The sequence below is a fragment of the Tauraco erythrolophus genome, chromosome 14 (genome assembly GCF_009769465.1).
Source record: "Tauraco erythrolophus isolate bTauEry1 chromosome 14, bTauEry1.pri, whole genome shotgun sequence".
Lineage (NCBI taxonomy): Eukaryota > Metazoa > Chordata > Aves > Musophagiformes > Musophagidae > Tauraco > Tauraco erythrolophus.
The window spans coordinates 7393026-7411617 of record NC_141478.1 but is presented as its reverse complement, the minus strand read 5'-3'; the positions used below and the strand labels follow the sequence as shown (position 1 = coordinate 7411617).

General features: G+C 43.0%; 1 protein-coding gene across 1 annotated transcript in view; it reads left to right on the top strand.

The window, feature by feature from the left end:
* The window catches only part of SLCO3A1 (solute carrier organic anion transporter family member 3A1), a 139934-nt gene that overhangs the window by 20345 nt on the left and 100997 nt on the right, over nt 1-18592 (top strand). Inside the window, 1 exon segment of the mRNA XM_086620482.1 lies at nt 4335-4800. Within this exon segment, the coding sequence (XP_086476608.1) occupies nt 4335-4800 (466 nt within the window).

Genomic DNA, 18592 nt, shown 5'->3' with positions numbered 1-18592 from the left:
CCTGCCTCTGTCCTCTCCTGCCTCCTCTGGACTTGTCTGACCCACTGGATGGTTACACACCACTGACTTTTTGGGGTCAAACCGCATGTATTTCTCATTCCTAGATGCTTGGCCAATGTATCTCATCTGCGTGAATTTTACTGGTTTGTTGTACTGCCTTCCTGGGAACTGTTTTCATCTTTGGTTAGAAGCTTTTTAAACTGAACATTCTCTTAATCTGTTCTTTCCAGCGCTGGTGTAACAGCTCTGTAAATTGACAGAATCCAGGAAATAGCAGCTTCACAGCTAATAACGTGGGCTCGTGGTGTTTCCCACTGTGCTTTAGCAGGAGGTTGTCCATCCGAAGCCGCTGTGCTGTCCGTTCCCTGAATACCTGATGTTAAATCAACATCCACGTGGGCTGCACTCTTGAATGCTCAACCTGGCCTCAGCACACAGGGACTTTTCATAATCCTTGCAGCCTTTTCACATGACGTCAGTATTTTACAGGGAGCTGTCGTGTCTTTTGCAACATTTTATGTAACTCTTGATAAATAGAGTTAGTGTCTAGGAATGATGATGGCTTATCTGCTGGGCAGCAGGCTTGTGAAAGGAAATGCGGGCAGTAACAGTTGCAAGGGCACTGGGAGCATCCTACGTGCAAACTGGAAGCATTTAGCCAGGTTACACCTTACATGCAGGAAGCCCCATAAAGGTGAGGTATATGGGAAGGTGAGAGAATGATTCTAGCTATGGGCAGAGGTTTGTTTTGAATAAATGCAAGTAACGTTTCTGCTGTGTTAATGCTGATTTTGTAGTCGGCATGTGTATTTAAGGTCACAGCCAATGTCAAAGCAAGAATTTGGGCTGTGCTGTCTGTGCTGCAGCCACCCTGGATGTAATGCAGTTGTGTTCCTGATGTTCTCTGGCTAAAATCTGCATGTTGGCAGGTTGTTTCTCAGCCTTATTTTTATTTTGGGATATTTTTTTTTCCCCCTCCATGACTGTCAGTGTTTTGGAGGCTACTCTGCTGATGCTGGTGTCAGCGCTTTGTACTCAGATGCTGTTTTCCTCTGAATGCTCAAGGCTGATGTGATGGTTTTATTCTTTCACTATGCTGCCCTCCCTGCATCCTATATGCCACTTAATTATTAAGACAGAGTTGATGGCACTGGGTGGCAATGCTACAGCCAGAAGGAGCAGGCTGGGAAATGCAGTGTGGTCCAGCCAGAAGAATAAGAACTCCTGCTTGCTCTTATCAGGAGAGTTGCAGTTTACCATCTTCCTCTTCCTCCTTTTGTTTCAGTCTCTTCACCAAAGCAAAGCAAGAAACTGTTAGCGGATGGTGAAACTCTGTTTCCCTATTGTGAGTGGTTTAGCTTTTTACAGAAAGAGAACAACTAAATACCCACTGAAATGGGAGCAGAATGAGAATTGGGACTTCTCAGTTTAATTCCCAGGTTTGTCATTAATTTACAGTCCCTATCATTGCGAATTGCACTTAAATGGTGTAGTTTTTTATTTGAAATCCAGCTGTCCAAAATCTAACCTTTGTAAGACATGACACCCAAGTGTTTCTAAATGCCATCCTGCTTTCTAGCTGCTTGTATATATGTACAGTGAAAGTCTAAACTTTGGCAGCCAGGTTGAAATGTGGAGAGACTTCCAAAGTTAGTTAATACCAATTGGCCTTGGGAAATCACTTCTGCTGGCTTTCAATCTTCTAGCCTAAATTATTCCATCACAAATTAGTTTTGTTGACTGTACTTTTCTTATTAATGCTTGGCTCTCTGTGCCTCAGTTTACACAGCTATAATGAATAATTATGAGTTTCCTATCTAGATACAACTCAGAAATGAGCACCATGGACATGATTTTGCATGCTCAGAGTTACATACTCATATTGGAGAGATTCCCCATTCTGCCAAAATTGGCGTTCATGGGACAGATCATTGCTTGGAGTTTGTTGGTGTTTGCTGTGTGGTGTTGAAGTCTGGAGTCCTACCAGTCTGAATGCACCAACCCTGTTAGATCACACCATGCAATAAAATCAGCCCCATGTTATGGATGATAAATGTTGCATGAGTGCCTGGTGGAGCAGCCTGGAGCAATGGGACATTGTCCATGTTCATACCACCCCTCCACCAAGGTCCCTCTGCTTTGGTGTGCCTTGCTCTGAAAGTACCAACATAGTGTTTTCCAGCAGCCTCTGTCTCATCTGCTCAGCTCTGTTGCCCTGGCTCCCATGGAGAGCTGGAAACGGTGACATTGCCCTCAAATACGTACTAGCGCGCTCTCTCTCATGTCTCTACCAAGCAGTGTGGATGAGGTTGCTGGAGCAGGGACAGGCTGTGCTGTGCCCTCGCAGAAAAGGACATTGTTTCCTCTGGTGAATGAGTCATTTCATCCCAACAGATACCTGCACTCGGTGCTTCAGATGAAGTGGTGGCCTCCTCTCCCTCTGACACACACATCTTAACTTGGCTTTGGCATGGAGAAGAACTACTGCTATTGCATTGTCTTTAGTCATAGAGTTTGATTTTTAGGGTTTGGCTTTTTTTTTTCCTGATTCAGTTCTTGGCTTTTAGTGGGGGAGAATTACAGTCGTAGCATAAAGTGATAACTGCCTGTATGAGATGAAGGCTGAATTTTCAAAAATCAAGAAAACAGTCCAGTTTTGGATATCTGACTTAAATGCTTATCAGGGTCAGGTTTGGGGGATTTTGCTTATGCAAAGCAGCAGAAGTGGGTGATTTCCATTTTTCCATTTTGTTGCCAATGGGACTGTCTTTGTCCAACTGTGCCCTGGTGTACCCTAACAGAGGCTAACTGCCCCCGGAGAAGTGTTGCTGTCAGAATACTTTAAAGTCGGTCAGACTGGCTCCTGCTTTGTGAGGTTTATCAGCAAAGATTTTCAGTGCCTCCAGTGGGAGGCTATTTTTATTCTATCCAGGGGCTACCTTCTGCTCTGAGGTCTTTATTACATTTTTTTGAATAGAGAAACCTGCCTGTTTTAGGACAACATTAAATATCTTCATCTTTTGCAATCTGAAAAACAAGATAGTCTCTTATCCAAGGTATAAGTTTTTGGCATTTCTGAGACATGTTTGAGATTTCTTTTCTTATTTTTTTTCCTGCATAAGGGAGACAGTGCTATAGGCACGAGAATGCGCTGAGTTTTGTCCCTTGAGCAGGGATGACAGCAAGTGAGGTACCTGATGTTTCATCTTCATACTCTGATCAGTGCTATGACTACTGCAGAAAATCCATGTCGTGTTTCATTGTGCTGTGTAATCAACACTGGAAGAGCTCTCCAGATGATCTGGTTCACATTCCTACCCTATGGCAAGATCAGCCATACCTGTGTCTTTCCTGACAAATGCTGGTCTGTGCTCTTTTTAAAGACCTCTGCAGCCTTTCCACGCAACATATTCCAGTGCTTCGCAATCCTCACCAGTAACAGTCTGGTTTCTCCCCACCTTGTATTTAACCTGAATCATCTCTGCTGCAGTTTAAACCTGTCACTTCTTGTCCTGCCCATTTTGAATACAAGGAAGGAGTCGTTCTTTTTCTCAGCAATGTTAAATATTTGAAGACTATTCATGTGCTTCTCTCTCCTTTGCATTAAATAACCGCTGTTTGTTAAATCTTCCCTTCTTTGTGGTGGATTTAAATCTTCTACATAAACCTTAATTGGCCTGCCTTCTCAAAATTCTGTAAGTGAAGATCCCAGTCATTAACTAATCCACAAACAGTTTAAACCCAGCACTTTATATACTTTAATAGAAGCCTTCTGCGTTGACCAAATTGCTTATTTGTGCATCGCTATCTCTGACTAACTTGATGGCCTTGTGCTGGTGTGCAAGCCAAGTATTTGCAAGGTTTTCTGCTGCTCACTAACTGCGATTCATTCCAAGAGAAAGATTGGATGATGTGAGCCTAAGTGTGGTTTGTGCCTTGGTTCTGTGGGACAATGTTTGCAATGTGAAGGCTGTGCTTTCAAATAGAAAGGGAGCCCAAAAAGAGTCTAACCAATCATGGAGTCATGGGTCTCTGCAGGCACCCAAAATATACGTTGATGTACACAGGAATTTGGAAGTGAACATGTGCTCAGACAGGTGCTAGGCTGTGAAATGTCACTTGGTATTAGGACCTTCTGATGTGGCTGTATTTGAGTAGTCAGATCATGCTTGGAGGTCAACTACTACTGTACTGTGATTTGGATGTCCTTGATGTGTAGGTTTTTGGCTCCAAGGGAAAGTCAAAGAAACTTACACTTGAGCAGGTCACATGGGGAGGACAGAAGGCAGGTCATATTCCCTTTCAGTAATTTTCTCTGGATTTCTCTGTTGTAGGTGAGTGTTTTAACCACCTTGGAGCGGCGATTCAACCTTCAGAGTGCTGACGTGGGCGTCATTGCCAGCAGCTTCGAGATTGGCAACCTGGCCCTCATCCTCTTCGTGAGCTATTTTGGAGCCCGAGGACACCGGCCGCGCTTGATAGGATGTGGAGGGATAGTCATGGCCTTGGGTGCCCTCCTTTCCGCGTTGCCTGAATTTCTGACCCACCAATATGAATATGAATCGGGAGAAATACGCTGGGGTGCTGAAGGGAGGGATGTGTGTGCTGCCAACGGGTCCACCAGTGATGAGGGACCAGACCCAGACCTTATCTGCAGGAATAGGACTGCTACCAACATGATGTACTTGCTGCTCATTGGAGCACAGGTCCTCCTGGGCATTGGTGCTACCCCTGTCCAGCCCTTGGGAGTTTCCTACATTGATGACCACGTGAGGCGGAAAGATTCCTCCCTGTACATAGGTAAGGCTCTCTGAACTACTTCTCACTGAAGGCTTTCCTTGTGGGCTGGCATCTTGCTCATATTATCTGTTCGATGCTAGTAGGAGGGATGCCTTGAAGCCTCTTCTCCACGTTCTGCTGTGCTTGTGAAGATAACTTGGCATGGGTTTCTACACCAAGCAGTTGTAAGCAGCAGGGGAACACAGTGATATTTACTTTTATTTGTAGCAATGGTAAAGGTTGACAGCCACAGTGATTATTACTGGATGATTATGAAAATGCTTGCTCCTTCTATTGTGTTTGCCCAGATTGCTTTCAATTCTGATATTGCTGGCTTATGGTTGAGTTTTAGCTGAGGAATTTCCAAGTGACACGTGATGACTTTATTATATTTATTTTTTTCCCAAGATACCCTAGTTCCTTTCCTATTCTGAAGCATTTGTGTCTCAGTGGTCATCGCAGTGTAAGGAGACTGAGAGGAGACGTGTATCTTGTCACTACAACCATCGCATTTTAGCAAGGAAGTGCCTGTTACAGAGTAGGTGCTGTGACCTAACATGCTGTAGCAGGACCCCAGATAATGTGATCCCTGTAACGAAATGGAATGCGGAAGCTAGTGAGATCTATTTTGAGATATGGTGAGCCTGAAGTAGAACTCATGGTTCTGGTGATCACGTTGCAAAATTCTTCCAGATGGTTAAGATATGAAATTTGGCTTCAGTTATGAAATGAAACATCTCTGTTATTGGAGTAAAGTGTTCATGGGTTTTCTTCGTAGTCTCCTCTCCAGCAGGTTTAAAGAGGATGTTGTGGGTGAAGTTATCTTCTGAAAGAACTGACCAGCTTGGCTCATTCTTCTTTCTACAGGAATTGTCACTAGATAAATGGCTCCAATGCAATAAATCAGTGAAGTGTGTGCTGCCATTAATGTGATCCTTCTGCACTTGTTAGTGTAGTTTCTAGCAACTAAAACTCTGTGCACTTGTCCCATCATCCCTGTTTTGTCTTGACTGTCAACTGAATGGATGATCCCATTAGTTTGTGGGTTTTTTGTGAAGACATTTTGATCAAGTTCCCAAGCATAACTGAATGCAGCTGGGGTATGACCATGGGCAGCTGAGCTGAACACCCCTGCTGACTTTCTGAATGGTGTTCAGTGTCTTGGGATAGTGCAGAGGCCTGTTGGAAAGATGAACTATATAGCATGCTGTGGTGTTCCTGGATGTATTGCTACTTTACTTATAGAAGTTCTTCTACACATTCAAAGTATGTCCATGTTTTCCTGTAACTGGCCATAAAAATCATAGTATTTCAGCATTTAGCTTTGTCCTTGGATTGTTATTCACCATCGCTTTGTTCTGTAAGTGCTTGTGAGGGATTCACTGGATAAAGAACGATATATAAAATACAAGATACTGTACAACCCGAAGGTGAATGATGAGACTAAATTCACTGGAGCAACTTTGCCAACACCATAAATGATGAGCTGGAATTAAGAATGATTCTAAGATTATCTATTATAAATAACTATATAGAGAAGCAGCAACTTCTTTCAGTCTCTTCCATGGGCATTTTTTAAGCAATGCTTCATGTCTGAGAACAGGATTGAGGAGGGTGCATGAGAGGAGGATTAGGAAGAGTGATTCTTTTTGTTCCTGAGATACATTCATCTTGTATGCTAAAATAACTTCTTTAAAGTTGGCAGTTCAACTGTAGCTGGGAAAATACTGCCAGAAAATGAATTCTGCTTACTATATGCTGCTTCATTATTTTTCCTTTAGACATGCGCTTCTAACCATGTTACTTTCTACATGTATGGTTAAAAAAAACCCACCAAGCATTTTGGGGTTGTTTGCTTTACTGGCTTTAGTTATGAAAATCATTAAACTGGATTTCTACGTATGAATTATGGGTTGCAGAAGAGTGCACGTGTATGCACACTCAACCAATCAACCATACCAACAATGAAGTTTAATATCTGCTCTGTCCTAGCCTATCCATCACAAGTAGGTTTTTGGATAGAGGATGATTAATTCTTACATGAACGTGCAATCAATTTAGCTAGTAAAAATAAAAGCTAACAGGAAAAAATTACAGGAAAAAAATCTATTCTGCGAATGAATATAAATGGAGAAGATGGTGGAAACGTACAAGTCTTCTCAGGTTTGTGAGTACTTGAGAGGAGGTCAAATTCTACAGTTTAAAATGTTGTTTGAGAATTATTTGCTCAGATTTGTCTTTAGCTGATTATTTTTGTTGATGTCATCAATGCAATTTTCAGCAATCTTAGAAGAAAGCTGGCTGAGCAGCTTACCCACTTCATTCTTCTCTGTTTCACGGAGGAAATAACTGCAGAGTGTATACTGTCACTATGCTATATTTATATCAGTTTCTTTTCTCATAATAGCACGCTCACTCAGTAGGGGCTACACTGCATGTGACCGGATAAAATGTTTTTGGGTAGGTTCCCTTGGTTTAAATTGGGAGCAAATCTGGCATAGGTTGTTCCCTCAGGATAGAAACTAATTAATAACAGCAGTCATAGTCTGGCTGAACTTTCCGTCATGGCTGGCTGTGGGTGAGAAATGATCAAGTTGACCAGTCTGTGCTGTCTTTACTATATTGCTAACGTTGAGTATGTATATGCTGCATTTGGGCTGTATTGTAGCTAGGGGGAAGAAGCAGTCTCTCACCTGACACCTAAGTACTAGTAATTGTTCACCTGTTGCAATAAAAACCCTCTTGTGTCCCAAGGCAGCGAATTATACAGAAATAACCCTGTGCACTGAGAGTTTTTTTTCCTTCGAGTTGTGCAATAGTTCAGTGAAGTAACTTTGTATAATAGCTAACACAGCCTCTTTGCAGTTAGTTGACAATACAGGAAGGTTCTCCTAGTTAAAAAAAAAAAACAACCAACCAACCAAACCAAAAAAAACCCCAACCACAACTGCCCCTCAAACTAATTTTTCTTTTGTAAAAATATTTTGTTTGTTCTAATACATATGTGAAAAATAATGTAGATGTGATACCATATGGAATTTAAAGTGAAACTTTGGCTTTAACTGCTAGTGCAAGTAATAGCATCTGTGGAACATAATATGCTTCTGGCCATGAAGCCCATCAAACCTGGCTTGTTGTGGTTTCTCTACAATGACAGGCACACGGGAGAGGGTGGGCAGTGTACCTGTGTTGTGCGTCCTTTGAAGGAAGAGGTTGCTCAGGCTTGTGCTCTGCCAAGGAGGTGGGGATTCATGGAGTTTTGTAATTAGAAAGACAGAGGTGAGATGTTACAGGAAGATCTCTGTGGCATGGGCTGCTGACATGTAGTTCCATGTTTCTTGAGCTAATAGCATATTTTTCGATGCCTGCGATATGTTGCTACCAAACTCAAACAGATTCTGTTGCTGTAGTAACAGGCCCTAGGAAAAGGGCTGTGTTGTGGTAACCGAGGGCAAAGCAAATGAAGATGCATGCGTGGAAGTACGCGCCAAAGGATGTTCAACAGAAAGCACATCTGTGCCGTAACAGAGTTAGAAAGATGGTGGGACCGTGCCTGCTCCTGCTAGTGATGAGAAATATTTTCTCCTCCCATTTCAGTAGCTAAGCACCTGCCCTACACAAAGGTTGTAATGTTGGTAATAGCAGCCAAAAGATGAAAAAACAAAGACTTTTTTTAGCTGTTAAAGTTGGAAAGAATCTTCTGGTTTGGTGCTGGTTTTCTTGCTTCTCTCTCTGTGTCTGCTCTTGTATTTGAGATCTGAACTCCCATCTTGAAATTTCCAAACAAGCAGGGTAATTTTACCTATGTATTTATTGGCATTTGGTGTAAGTAACGCCTTTGAGTTGAGGAATTCCTCACTCCTGCAGACTGTGCAGGGCTCATTATTGGTGCAGCTTCACTAATGTCCAAGGATTCCCTCGATTTGTGACATCATTTATTTTAAAAAAGGAAAAGTATATTGAGGACTACTTACTACACAATTCCTTTCTCTACCCGCTAATGACTCACTTGACATTTTCCTCTTTTCTTTAGTTCATTTTCTGCTAGGTCTTGCTGAGTTCTCTTGAAATCAATGAAGACTATGTCATTAGGAGGGGGATCAGAGGCGTTGTGGAGCTGATATAGAGGGGGAAAAAACCTGATCTGACAGTAGTTGTATGGATTTGCTGCCTCTGATGAACAAGAGCTTGCAAATGTTTTCTGGTCACTGGAGTACTCACGTTGCTCTCAGCAGTGGTTTGCATGTTCAGTTAGAGCTAGTGCAATGATGTGGTAGATTGTTATTAGCAGTCTCCATATGCGCCTTCTGGGCTTCCTGCAACATTTAACATTTGTTGATAAAAGTTGTTGCATCTTGTCTAGGGCATGGTTACCTATAGAGCAGAATGAATAGCCTCTGGGAGCTGATGTTTGATCTGGGACAATTAAGGGCTGCATTATATAGAGGAAGTTGCTATTATTCTGTCTCCTGTTGATGGAGGAAATTGATATTGATGTTGGAGGGAGCACTGCCAGATTGTGTGGCTCATTCAGAAGAATGCTGTGTTGATCTTTAATGTGTTGGAGAGTCTCTTTAAGTTTGCTGAACCTGCCTCGGTATTTAACTTCATGGATACATACCTCACATGTTCAGGACCTGCCTCTTCACGCTCCTCTCTGACTTGCAGAAACTGCTCTAATGGGAGAAAAGACTTCAAGGAAATCCCAGAAGGGGCAAGTCTTGAGTCAAGAAGTAAGTGACAAGGAGTGATGGGTGCTCCTGAGTTATTGGTGATGCAAGGGTGTGCCTGAGAGTAGTGTGCTTAAGGGAATAGTTGTTCTTGGTCTGTTTCGTGGCAGGGTGGAGGAATGGAAAAATAGAAAACTCAGCACTGCTGGATGTGTCTGTTCAGCTGCTTTCTTCTGTCTCATCTCTTGGGCTCCTGTCTAGCCTTCTCTGTGTGTATTTTGGTTTATCTTATGGTTGTTCCAGCTGTTACCCTTGTTGTAAGAGGAGAACTCAATGGTGTTCTCTGTCCACATCTGCCTGGGTGGGACTGACCCAGGAAGAGGGATGGGACCCTGCTTGTCACTGCCGACTTTGATCTTCGCAGCGATGTGGGATTATTTTGCATGGAATGTGTGGAAGCACTTTGTCTTGCGATGACAGTCGTAAAGAAATGCTCGCCCTCACTTCTGGTGCTTTCTTGCTTGCTTTAAGTACCATCTCAAGATTTGCTGCAGAGGAAGACAAACATGCCCTAGTTGGAATGTTGCTGTCTCCAGGGATAAATTTGTCCATTTGAAAAATCACTTACGGTAGCTTAACGTCAGTCAAAATGACAGCAGCCATTGTGTTCTGGAGAAGCAGAAGCGTTTTCTCGACTGACAAGAATTAAATCTCAGAGTTAGTATCTATGGCGGTAAGTTAATAGCAAGTTATCGGTGTAAGATGCTGAAATAATCAGAGTTTGAGTCAACGTTTTGTATGTGGTAATACAAAGAAACAGTACCTGAATTTCTATTAGTAAGCTCATGTATGTAAGCTAAGCAGTTGCTGTGAATTTTGAAACAGTTCATCTACTGTGTATCTGATATTACGTGTATTAGGGCACATCAATAAATACTAAAAATAATTTTAAAAAAGGAAATGGGCTTTCTGATTTTATAAACAAAAGCGAAGATGTGATCAGTACCATTAAAGAAAAAGCCGTAGAAATTGGAGAGTTGAAAACCTCAGCCCTCTGCAGGATGTACCCCCATTGTCTAACCAGTATTCCTGTGTGTAACTTATTATTTGAAGAACTGGAGAATGGGCTGTCAGTGACAGCACCTTTCATAGCAGCAAGTGTCTTCCTCTTTTTAAACTTTCGGAATTCTGTTTCCTGGGGCATACCACATAATTCTGAGAAACAATATTTTGGAGCTGGAAGAGCAGATTTTGCAGATATTTGGCTTTCAGGCTGAAAATCTATTCTCTTCTTTACATAGCTTGATATCTACAGTGTGATAGGTTCTGTGTAAAGATGGTGAGGACCCTGGGGACTCACAGAAATGTGAGATGGGCATAATTTCTGACCCTTCCTAATGCTGTAGAATATTTTTTCATTCAGTGATTTTTTTTTTCTTTTTCTTTTTTCCTCTGTTAGGAAATTCAGCTTTCCAGTGGCTGCTTGCTAGTTTTGTCTCTGCTGAAAAGTCTCTTGCGTGGAGGATGAGTGCATTTTAGTTAGTTTTGCCCTCTCTGCATTTCTACAGAATTTCCTAAAGTGTATGTTTGGACTTATATTTCTAACCATAGCAAGTAGAACAGTTTTTTCTTTGTAGCATACAGGTCGTATCACCAGTCTCTTGAGGCCCTCCATTGATGCATATTGATTGGAAGGTCTTTAGGACCTACTTGAGAGGTCTGTACAGCTCTGCATATCCTGGCTGCTTATCCCTTTTGCTCCTCACAGCCTTTCCCACTTGGCTGTACTCTTTCCTTGTGTGCTCATCTGTGGTCTGCAGGTGACATAGGTACTTTGTTCACATTAGCCCTTCTTGCTGGAACATGCTTCCCTGAGCACACCCACTTAAGACTCTGCCAGCCTTGTGCTTTTCTTAACCCTTTTCCTTTTAAAGCCTGCTTCTACTAGATCTTTTATAGTGGATCTTAACTGCTTTCCCATCTGTTGTGTTACCTCCGTGTGCCTGCTTGTTACCCACGAGGTACTTAGTGAGTTTGTCCACCTCCACATGGGCACGTGCACCTGCAGAGCATGAGCACTTGTTCCAGAGAATTGCTTTCCTCCTTGCTGGTGTGTGCCATAGGTATGTAATATTTTTAGCCTAAAGACTTTGATGGAGTCTTGTAATTGTTTTGTTCAGTAAGTGCATCCTCCTACGGGTGATTTGGAGAGCCTTTCCTTTCTGCTACAGACTCTAAGGGGTTGAGAAAGATGTGGGATTAACACTAAAGTACAAGGAGTGCTGTTGTCAGTGTGAGTGCTGTGATGCCTGTTCATTATTGAAAGGTGTCTTTGCATCGGATTCACTAGGTTGTCTTCCTCATTGACTGTGATCGGATTTCAATTGCATGGCTTCATGTGGATATACTGGTATTAACTATGTTGGCCTAACCCACTGATCCATTGGTAACCTGCAGCCTTTTATAATTATTCCCCTTTGGGGAGAGATCTGTGTTCTCATTTGCAGTGTGTCAGCGGGGCTGGCTCGGTTACACGTGTCCCCTTTCGCAGTGCCAGTGGTAATATCCTGGAAAATTAAATGGAAACATAAACAAGTGCGTAGGGTGTATTAGAGCAGTAACAATAATCAATTAATGGGAATAACCTTCCCCTCTGCAAGCAGGAAGTCTGAGTTGTGAAAGGTGGTAGCTGAATGGATGTATTTATTCAATTAAACGTATATATGCACAAAGTCGTAACTGCTATGGGCTCCATTATTTTACAGCAATTGCTCCAGTTACCTTAACCTTCTGCTAATAGCTTTTTTTTCTCGTTATGAGCTGAGTAAATAAAGCCTGAGTCCAACACAAATTACTTTGTGTGAGAGCATATTGAGGCTGGGAGCAGTTTCCATGTCACTCTCTGCTCTCTGTGTACTCTGCAGCTGATTTTTGGCTTAATTGGGATTTGCTGACTCTGGTGTCTTGTAAAAATCATTTCACGTTTTGAGCATGTTGGTTTCTTTCTGTGATGTATTTATAACAGTCATCAGCTGGGAGAGCCTAGTGAGGTATATCATTCCTGGGGCAGCCTCTTTAAAGCCATGTCCTTGTCATTGAAATGACAGGATGGTGCATATTAGTACTACAGTTGATTAAAATTAATTACATAGATTGGAAGGTGCTGAGTTGCCCATGTCAAGTGCTGAAGGCTGTATTGTACCTCCTTGATGGTGCACGCAGTAGTGAGCTGGTGTGTGCTGTCAGTCTTGGCCATTCTCCTGGGAATATGACTGAGACTCCCCAACTCGTTGCACATAGGAGCCTCCAGATGTTTTGGTCCCAGTTTATGGACTGGCACTGAGGATACTTGGAGCTGTGTTTAGCATGTGCCTCCCCATTGCGGGACAAGGCACTGGGTCTGCCCCTTCGCTCGTGAATCAGGATGCTGGCCTCAAAGCAGCGGTGGAGGTCTTGTTACCTGATACTGAGGCTTGTGTTGTTCTCTTCTCGTAGTGAAACAAAGAATTTGGTACGGAAGATATTTTAGGACTTGTCAGAAATGATTATCCCACTCATCCTCAGCCCAAGTGAGCAAGAGACAGCTTTCATGAGTTCTGCTGTACCACTGTAACCTTGCAACAAAGGGCAGTGACCTGAAGCAGTGTTGAAAGATAATCACTGCCTGAAAGTTGCAAATAGTTACTGCATTATTGTGCGTCCTGACACGTGCGTCATCCCGCTCGATGACAGACCCTTGTTGCTGCCGCTCTCGGTGATGTCTGCCGTGTCGTGAGCTGCAGGGGAAGCTGGCGAGCCTGGTGCTAACACCAGAGGAACAGCTGTGACACGAATCAAAGGTGTGAGATGGCCCAATGGTATCTGTTTGGTGAGCCCTGGGGCAGAGCTGCTGTGGAGATGTCGGTGCAGTCTCCATAACTACAAGTGTCTGGTTACTCCATTGGACCAGCCTGGAGGAAAAAGTGTGGCCACAAGTGGTTGGGCACCTTGCAAAACAAACGTAAAATTCCTTGACGTGCTGCTTCATCACCTTATAAGCCATGAGAAGACCCTGCAGAGCAGGAGCCCTTCTCTGCAGAAGTCCTGTGTTGGCTGGGCTGGGGTGACTCGGGTGGCAGCTTTCCTCTTGGCTTTGGACAAATCCTTGTGGATTTGCCTTCTCAAACTTTCGGATTTGGTCCCTAAGTTTCTCCTTCAAACTTAGCTCTTTGGAAAGTGGAGGTGTTTTTTTTTCAGATTTCTTTTTTTGCCAAGGTACAGCCATTTCATTAATTGTGCTGCTAATGAGGTATTTGGCTTTTCTTTAGAGGGAGGCTTGCTCTCACTAAGTCCTTTTCATTTCAACAATAGGGATTTTGTCTGGAGGAGGCTATCCAAATTTGGCCCTTTATGAACCAATTAAAACCTGAGGATTTAAATAGTTTCTTGGGTGGATGTTAACATGTCATGTTGGTCTTTGACTTAATACCTCAGAGGCTTCACTGCAGCTGAACAAGACTGGCTCTATTAGAAGGTGCAGGATCTGGCCAAAGGCAGCAGATGAAAGCAATAACAGAAATTCAAGAGTTCAAATGAGTAGAAGAGCAAGATGCACTGTGCACCAGTTCTTTTCTCGCTATCTCCCTCTGCCTATCTCACTTTTCCCCTGTGGTTTTCTGTATATTCCTATCCTCAATGGTTGGACAAACCATTCCTATTTTAACTGTTTGCACAAGACAGTGATACTGCTTATCAGAGTTGGAAAGAAATAACATTGGGGAGGGGGAAAAAAGATGACTGAGACAACTTTGCTGTATTAGTCATTGCTGCAGAGACCAATTACCTTTGTGATGAAAGACCACCTGTACCTTGTTAGCCATCAGCTAACAACATATGGATGTCCTAATTCAGTCAGACTGATCATGGAAAGAATAATACTTGTTAGAGAAAGCTTTCCTTCTACAGAGTTATAAACTCTGTGCTGGTGGGATTGATAGAGGCAGTGGCATGCAAGAAGGGAGGTACAAAATACCCTGGCCATGCTGCCAAGGTGTCTTGAACATTGATTAATACTTTTACTGTCCTCAGCTGTGGGTTGCCTCTTAGCTTTCTCTTAATTTTGAGTGCTTGTTGGTTTTGTTGTATGGAGGGGTGGTGGTGGTGTGTTCAGTATTCACCCTCTGCATTTTACCTAAAAACTCACATTCCCGCAATGCAAGTGTAAAGATGTTTTACTGCGCCTTTGTTTTATGTCAGAGCGTATCTCCATTTGTGTCCTCTGTAAAAGTATGCTGTTCTGGTACTGGTGGTGGACAGACAAGCACACTGCGTTGTAGACTCTGCAAGAAGCAGCATTGCACAAAACTAAACTACTTGCAGTAGTTCTGTATGAGCTGTGAAGAGTTTCCCACTGGTGCCAGAGGGTAAGAGGTTTGTAGAGAGAGAGAACACCTATATCATCAGCTGAGGCAACTGGAGAACACACATATTCATGCTTGGTGGATCTTTTTCTGACCAGTGTGACTACTCATACTTAAGGATTTATTTTTTGTTTCCCAGCTGTCACCTGATCTGGAAAAATATACTAGTTTTCTCTCTAAATCTTGCTTCTCTTCCTGTGTTGGTGAGGATTATGTATCAAATAGCAACTCAGTCTGTTCTGTAATCGGATACCACACCTCATTAGGTGTTCAGCATCCTGGAGGTACTTGATTTATAAGTTGTAGCAAAACTCAAGTTAAGCATGGGTTAAACAAATACTCTTACTCCAACAATGTCTCAGGGTTATAAAACAAGTTAGCAGGAGGGTGATAATAGACCCCAGGAATTCCAACTCCAGTGCCCTGCAGTTGCTCTGAGACCTAAAACATTTCACTGCATTCCTTCAAAGCAATGTATCTTCCATGGGTGCAGACATTCATTCCTTTTTAGTGTTAGAGGTCAATGGTCCTGGCTTCTTGTCTGCTAGCACTAGCCTCCTCCACTCTGCAAACTGTGTTTGTCTGCAAGAGTTGGATGATTAAACTGAGACCAGCACTGTCTTTGCATGGTGGTCAGTGAGGTGCAAGAAGCAGGTTTGAGGACAGACAAGACTCTGTGCTGCTCCATAACCCGCTTCCAGGAGCCCCCAGCACAGGGACAGGGGATGTGCACCCTGGGCTTGTTCAGTCACTTTTGAAGCTTGCTTATGTGCTTATAGCTTGCACAACAGAAATGTCAGTGAATTCCAGAGTTACCTGTGGTCTTTCTCATCTGCTTCCCATGTCTGTTACTTTCTTGCCTGGATGCTTAGGATTTTGGCTTTAAGGCTATGAAGGTGGTAAAGTGGGCACAAAACTGTTCTTCTGGAGAGAAGATATCTTAGAAGTGGTATCTGCCTGTCAAAAATCTTGTTGCTGCCAGAGATGATGGTCACGCCATCACCTTGGCCTTGTCACATTGCACCACAGTAATTCCTTGGACTAGTGAGAAAGTGCACTGGCACAGGTTGGCACAGCTGGCAAAGATTATGGCAGGCCATCCCATTAGGTGAAAAATATCTTAAATCAATTTTGCCAATGCATAAAAGACCTGCTGAAGTGAAAATTTCAGATATTAACAAGAGAAGTGAAAAGGAAGCTGTGCTGCTCTCCAGTGTTACTGGATAAAATACTGCTGTGTGTAACTCCTGGACTTGTCTCACATTCTGCACCCCACAAAACTGTAGTAATGCAGAGACCAGAGCAGCTCAAGCAAAGCGTTCTGAATAAATTAGTCTCGCTGTTCTGTGGTATTCCAAGTCTAAGTAAACAGATGAGACTTACTCTGTGCCTTAAAATCAGCAATTTTGGGCTTTATTAGCCCTGGAGGGACAGTAAATTCTAGAGCTGAGCCAGAGGAGCAGAGGGAGGAGGAGGCATGCAAGGAGGTGTAGCACTGGATGAGGATAAGCTCAAGGAGGTCCTTGCTGCTTACTGCAGCCCAGCAAGGCAATTTGAAATTGAATCTGCAGTGCACAAGGGAGCTGTGGGAGGTGGCTTAGGATGGGGTAAGGATTTGGGAAATCTCTGTGAGCAAAGGCTGCATTGAGCACAGGCAAGAATAAGGATATTGGCAAACGTAAGGTGAAGTGTGGGGAGGCATCTCCATTAAGTCTACAAAAGTCTGGATCATCACATCAAAAGGCTCTTTAATGTGTATTAAAATTCAAGCTCTTTGTTTTAATCGATAACCACGGGAATTAGGTGTCTAAATAGAATCTGGGCTAAATGTTGCCTTTCTGGATCACAATTGTTGGGCAATTCTCAAGGGCATTGCTATGTACCTTCCTCCTACAACATAGGACCCATGTGGCCTCCGTTTTCTTGCAAGGCAAGCTTGTTTTGTGAATAAGCAGTGTGTGTTGATGGTGGGTGTGGGTGGTGGCAGAAGGGGAAGCGAGTGTGCTAGGAGCCTTGTTCCCAAAGAGATGCCAGTGTTTACTGAAGACGCTAATTACTGCCTGCAACCCATTTCTCTTCTGCCGATAACACGCTGATCAAAGGTGCTGATAACACTTGCATTGAGTAAAAAGCTTGTAAGAAAAAAAAGACATTCTTGAATTTCAGGAGTACCACTGACTGCTGTTTTACTTTTTGGCTGGCATTTTTTTTGGAGGGACTTTTGAGACTGGAGGTGGCAAAGGAAGGAAATGCTTTTGGTGGTGGGGTTTTTTTTGTTTCATTTTTGAATGCCCCATATGGCCCTTTTATTAACTGGAAAACCTCTAGCCGTGAATTGGATGATGTTGTACAGCTACAAAGCAAAACTCATTCCTCTCTGGCTGAGAGTCCTTGCACTTTTGAGCGTGAGCCATGTCTCCCCCATCTAGGGTTAGGGTGTAAAATAAAAGCTGCATTTGCTGTTTTGCTGACCCAAAGAAAACATTGTTGCTTTTCATGCTGGGGATGTGTAGTTTTCCAAACAAAACTCAAACCTTGAACAAATTAGCTGTCAGCAGCTCATCAAACAGCATCTCTGTTTGAGGTTCTGGTAATGATAGGTACAGCAAACCCACCAGTTTGGGTTTTTTAACAGTTTGCAGTAAGTTTATCCACCACAAAGTTGGTAGTAGGATCGCTATACTTTCAAGTTCTTCCCTGCTTGTATGAGTGGGGTTTTCTACCATAGTATGAAAGAACATGTTGCAAACCAGACTTACACTGTCTACTGGATTTCTGTCCTATCTCCCATGCTAAGACAGAGAAATGACTCACTCTGTAGCATCTCAGGTCACAAATGTGACTGAGAATTTAGAAATATACTTTAGTCATGTTCCTACTGTCTTCTGTGAGTATATGTTTAAGTTACTACCTTGGTTTTCTGTCCAGGAGACTTGACAACAGAGCGTTTTTCAGACCTGCCTTTTCTCTTGTTATTTTACTAAGCTGCTATCTGTCATAGTTGAGAAGTCGTGGCAGTCCAGTGAAGTTTCTACTGACTGGAAAAGGGGAAACATAACCTCCATTTTTAAAAAGGGAAACAAGGAAGGCCCACAGAACTGCAGGCCAGTCAGTCTCACCTCTCTGCCAGCAAGATCATGGAGCAGATCCTCCTGGCAACTACGCTAAGGCATATGGAAAACAAGGAGGTGGTTGCTGACAGCCAACATGGCTTCACGAAGGGGCAAATAATGTCTGACAAATTTACTGGTCTTCTACGATGAGGTTATAGCGTTGGTGGATAAGGGAAGAGCAACTGACATCATCTGCCTGGACTTGTGCAAAGCAATTGACACTGCGCAACATCCTTGTCTCGAATTTGAAGAGAAGTGAATTTGATAATACAAGGGGTAATGGCTTTAAAATGAAAGAGGGTAGGCTTAGATTAGACCTAAGGAAGAAATTCTTTGTTGTGGGAACAGGTTGCCAGAGAAGTTGTAGATGCTTCATCCCGGGAAGTGTTGAAGGCCAGCTTGGATGAGGCTTTGAGCAATCTGGTCTAGTGGAAGGTGTCCCTGACCATGACAGAGGGATTGGAACTGGATGTTCTTTAAGATCTCTTCCAACCCAAACAATTCTATGATTTTCTGTTGTGAAAAATGGTGAAAAGGAGGGCTGGGACCTCAGCCTTCACTACCAGAGTGTTTTGCTTATTCCACAATATCCTAGAGACTTTCATTGTCTGAGATGGATGCGAGAGAGAGA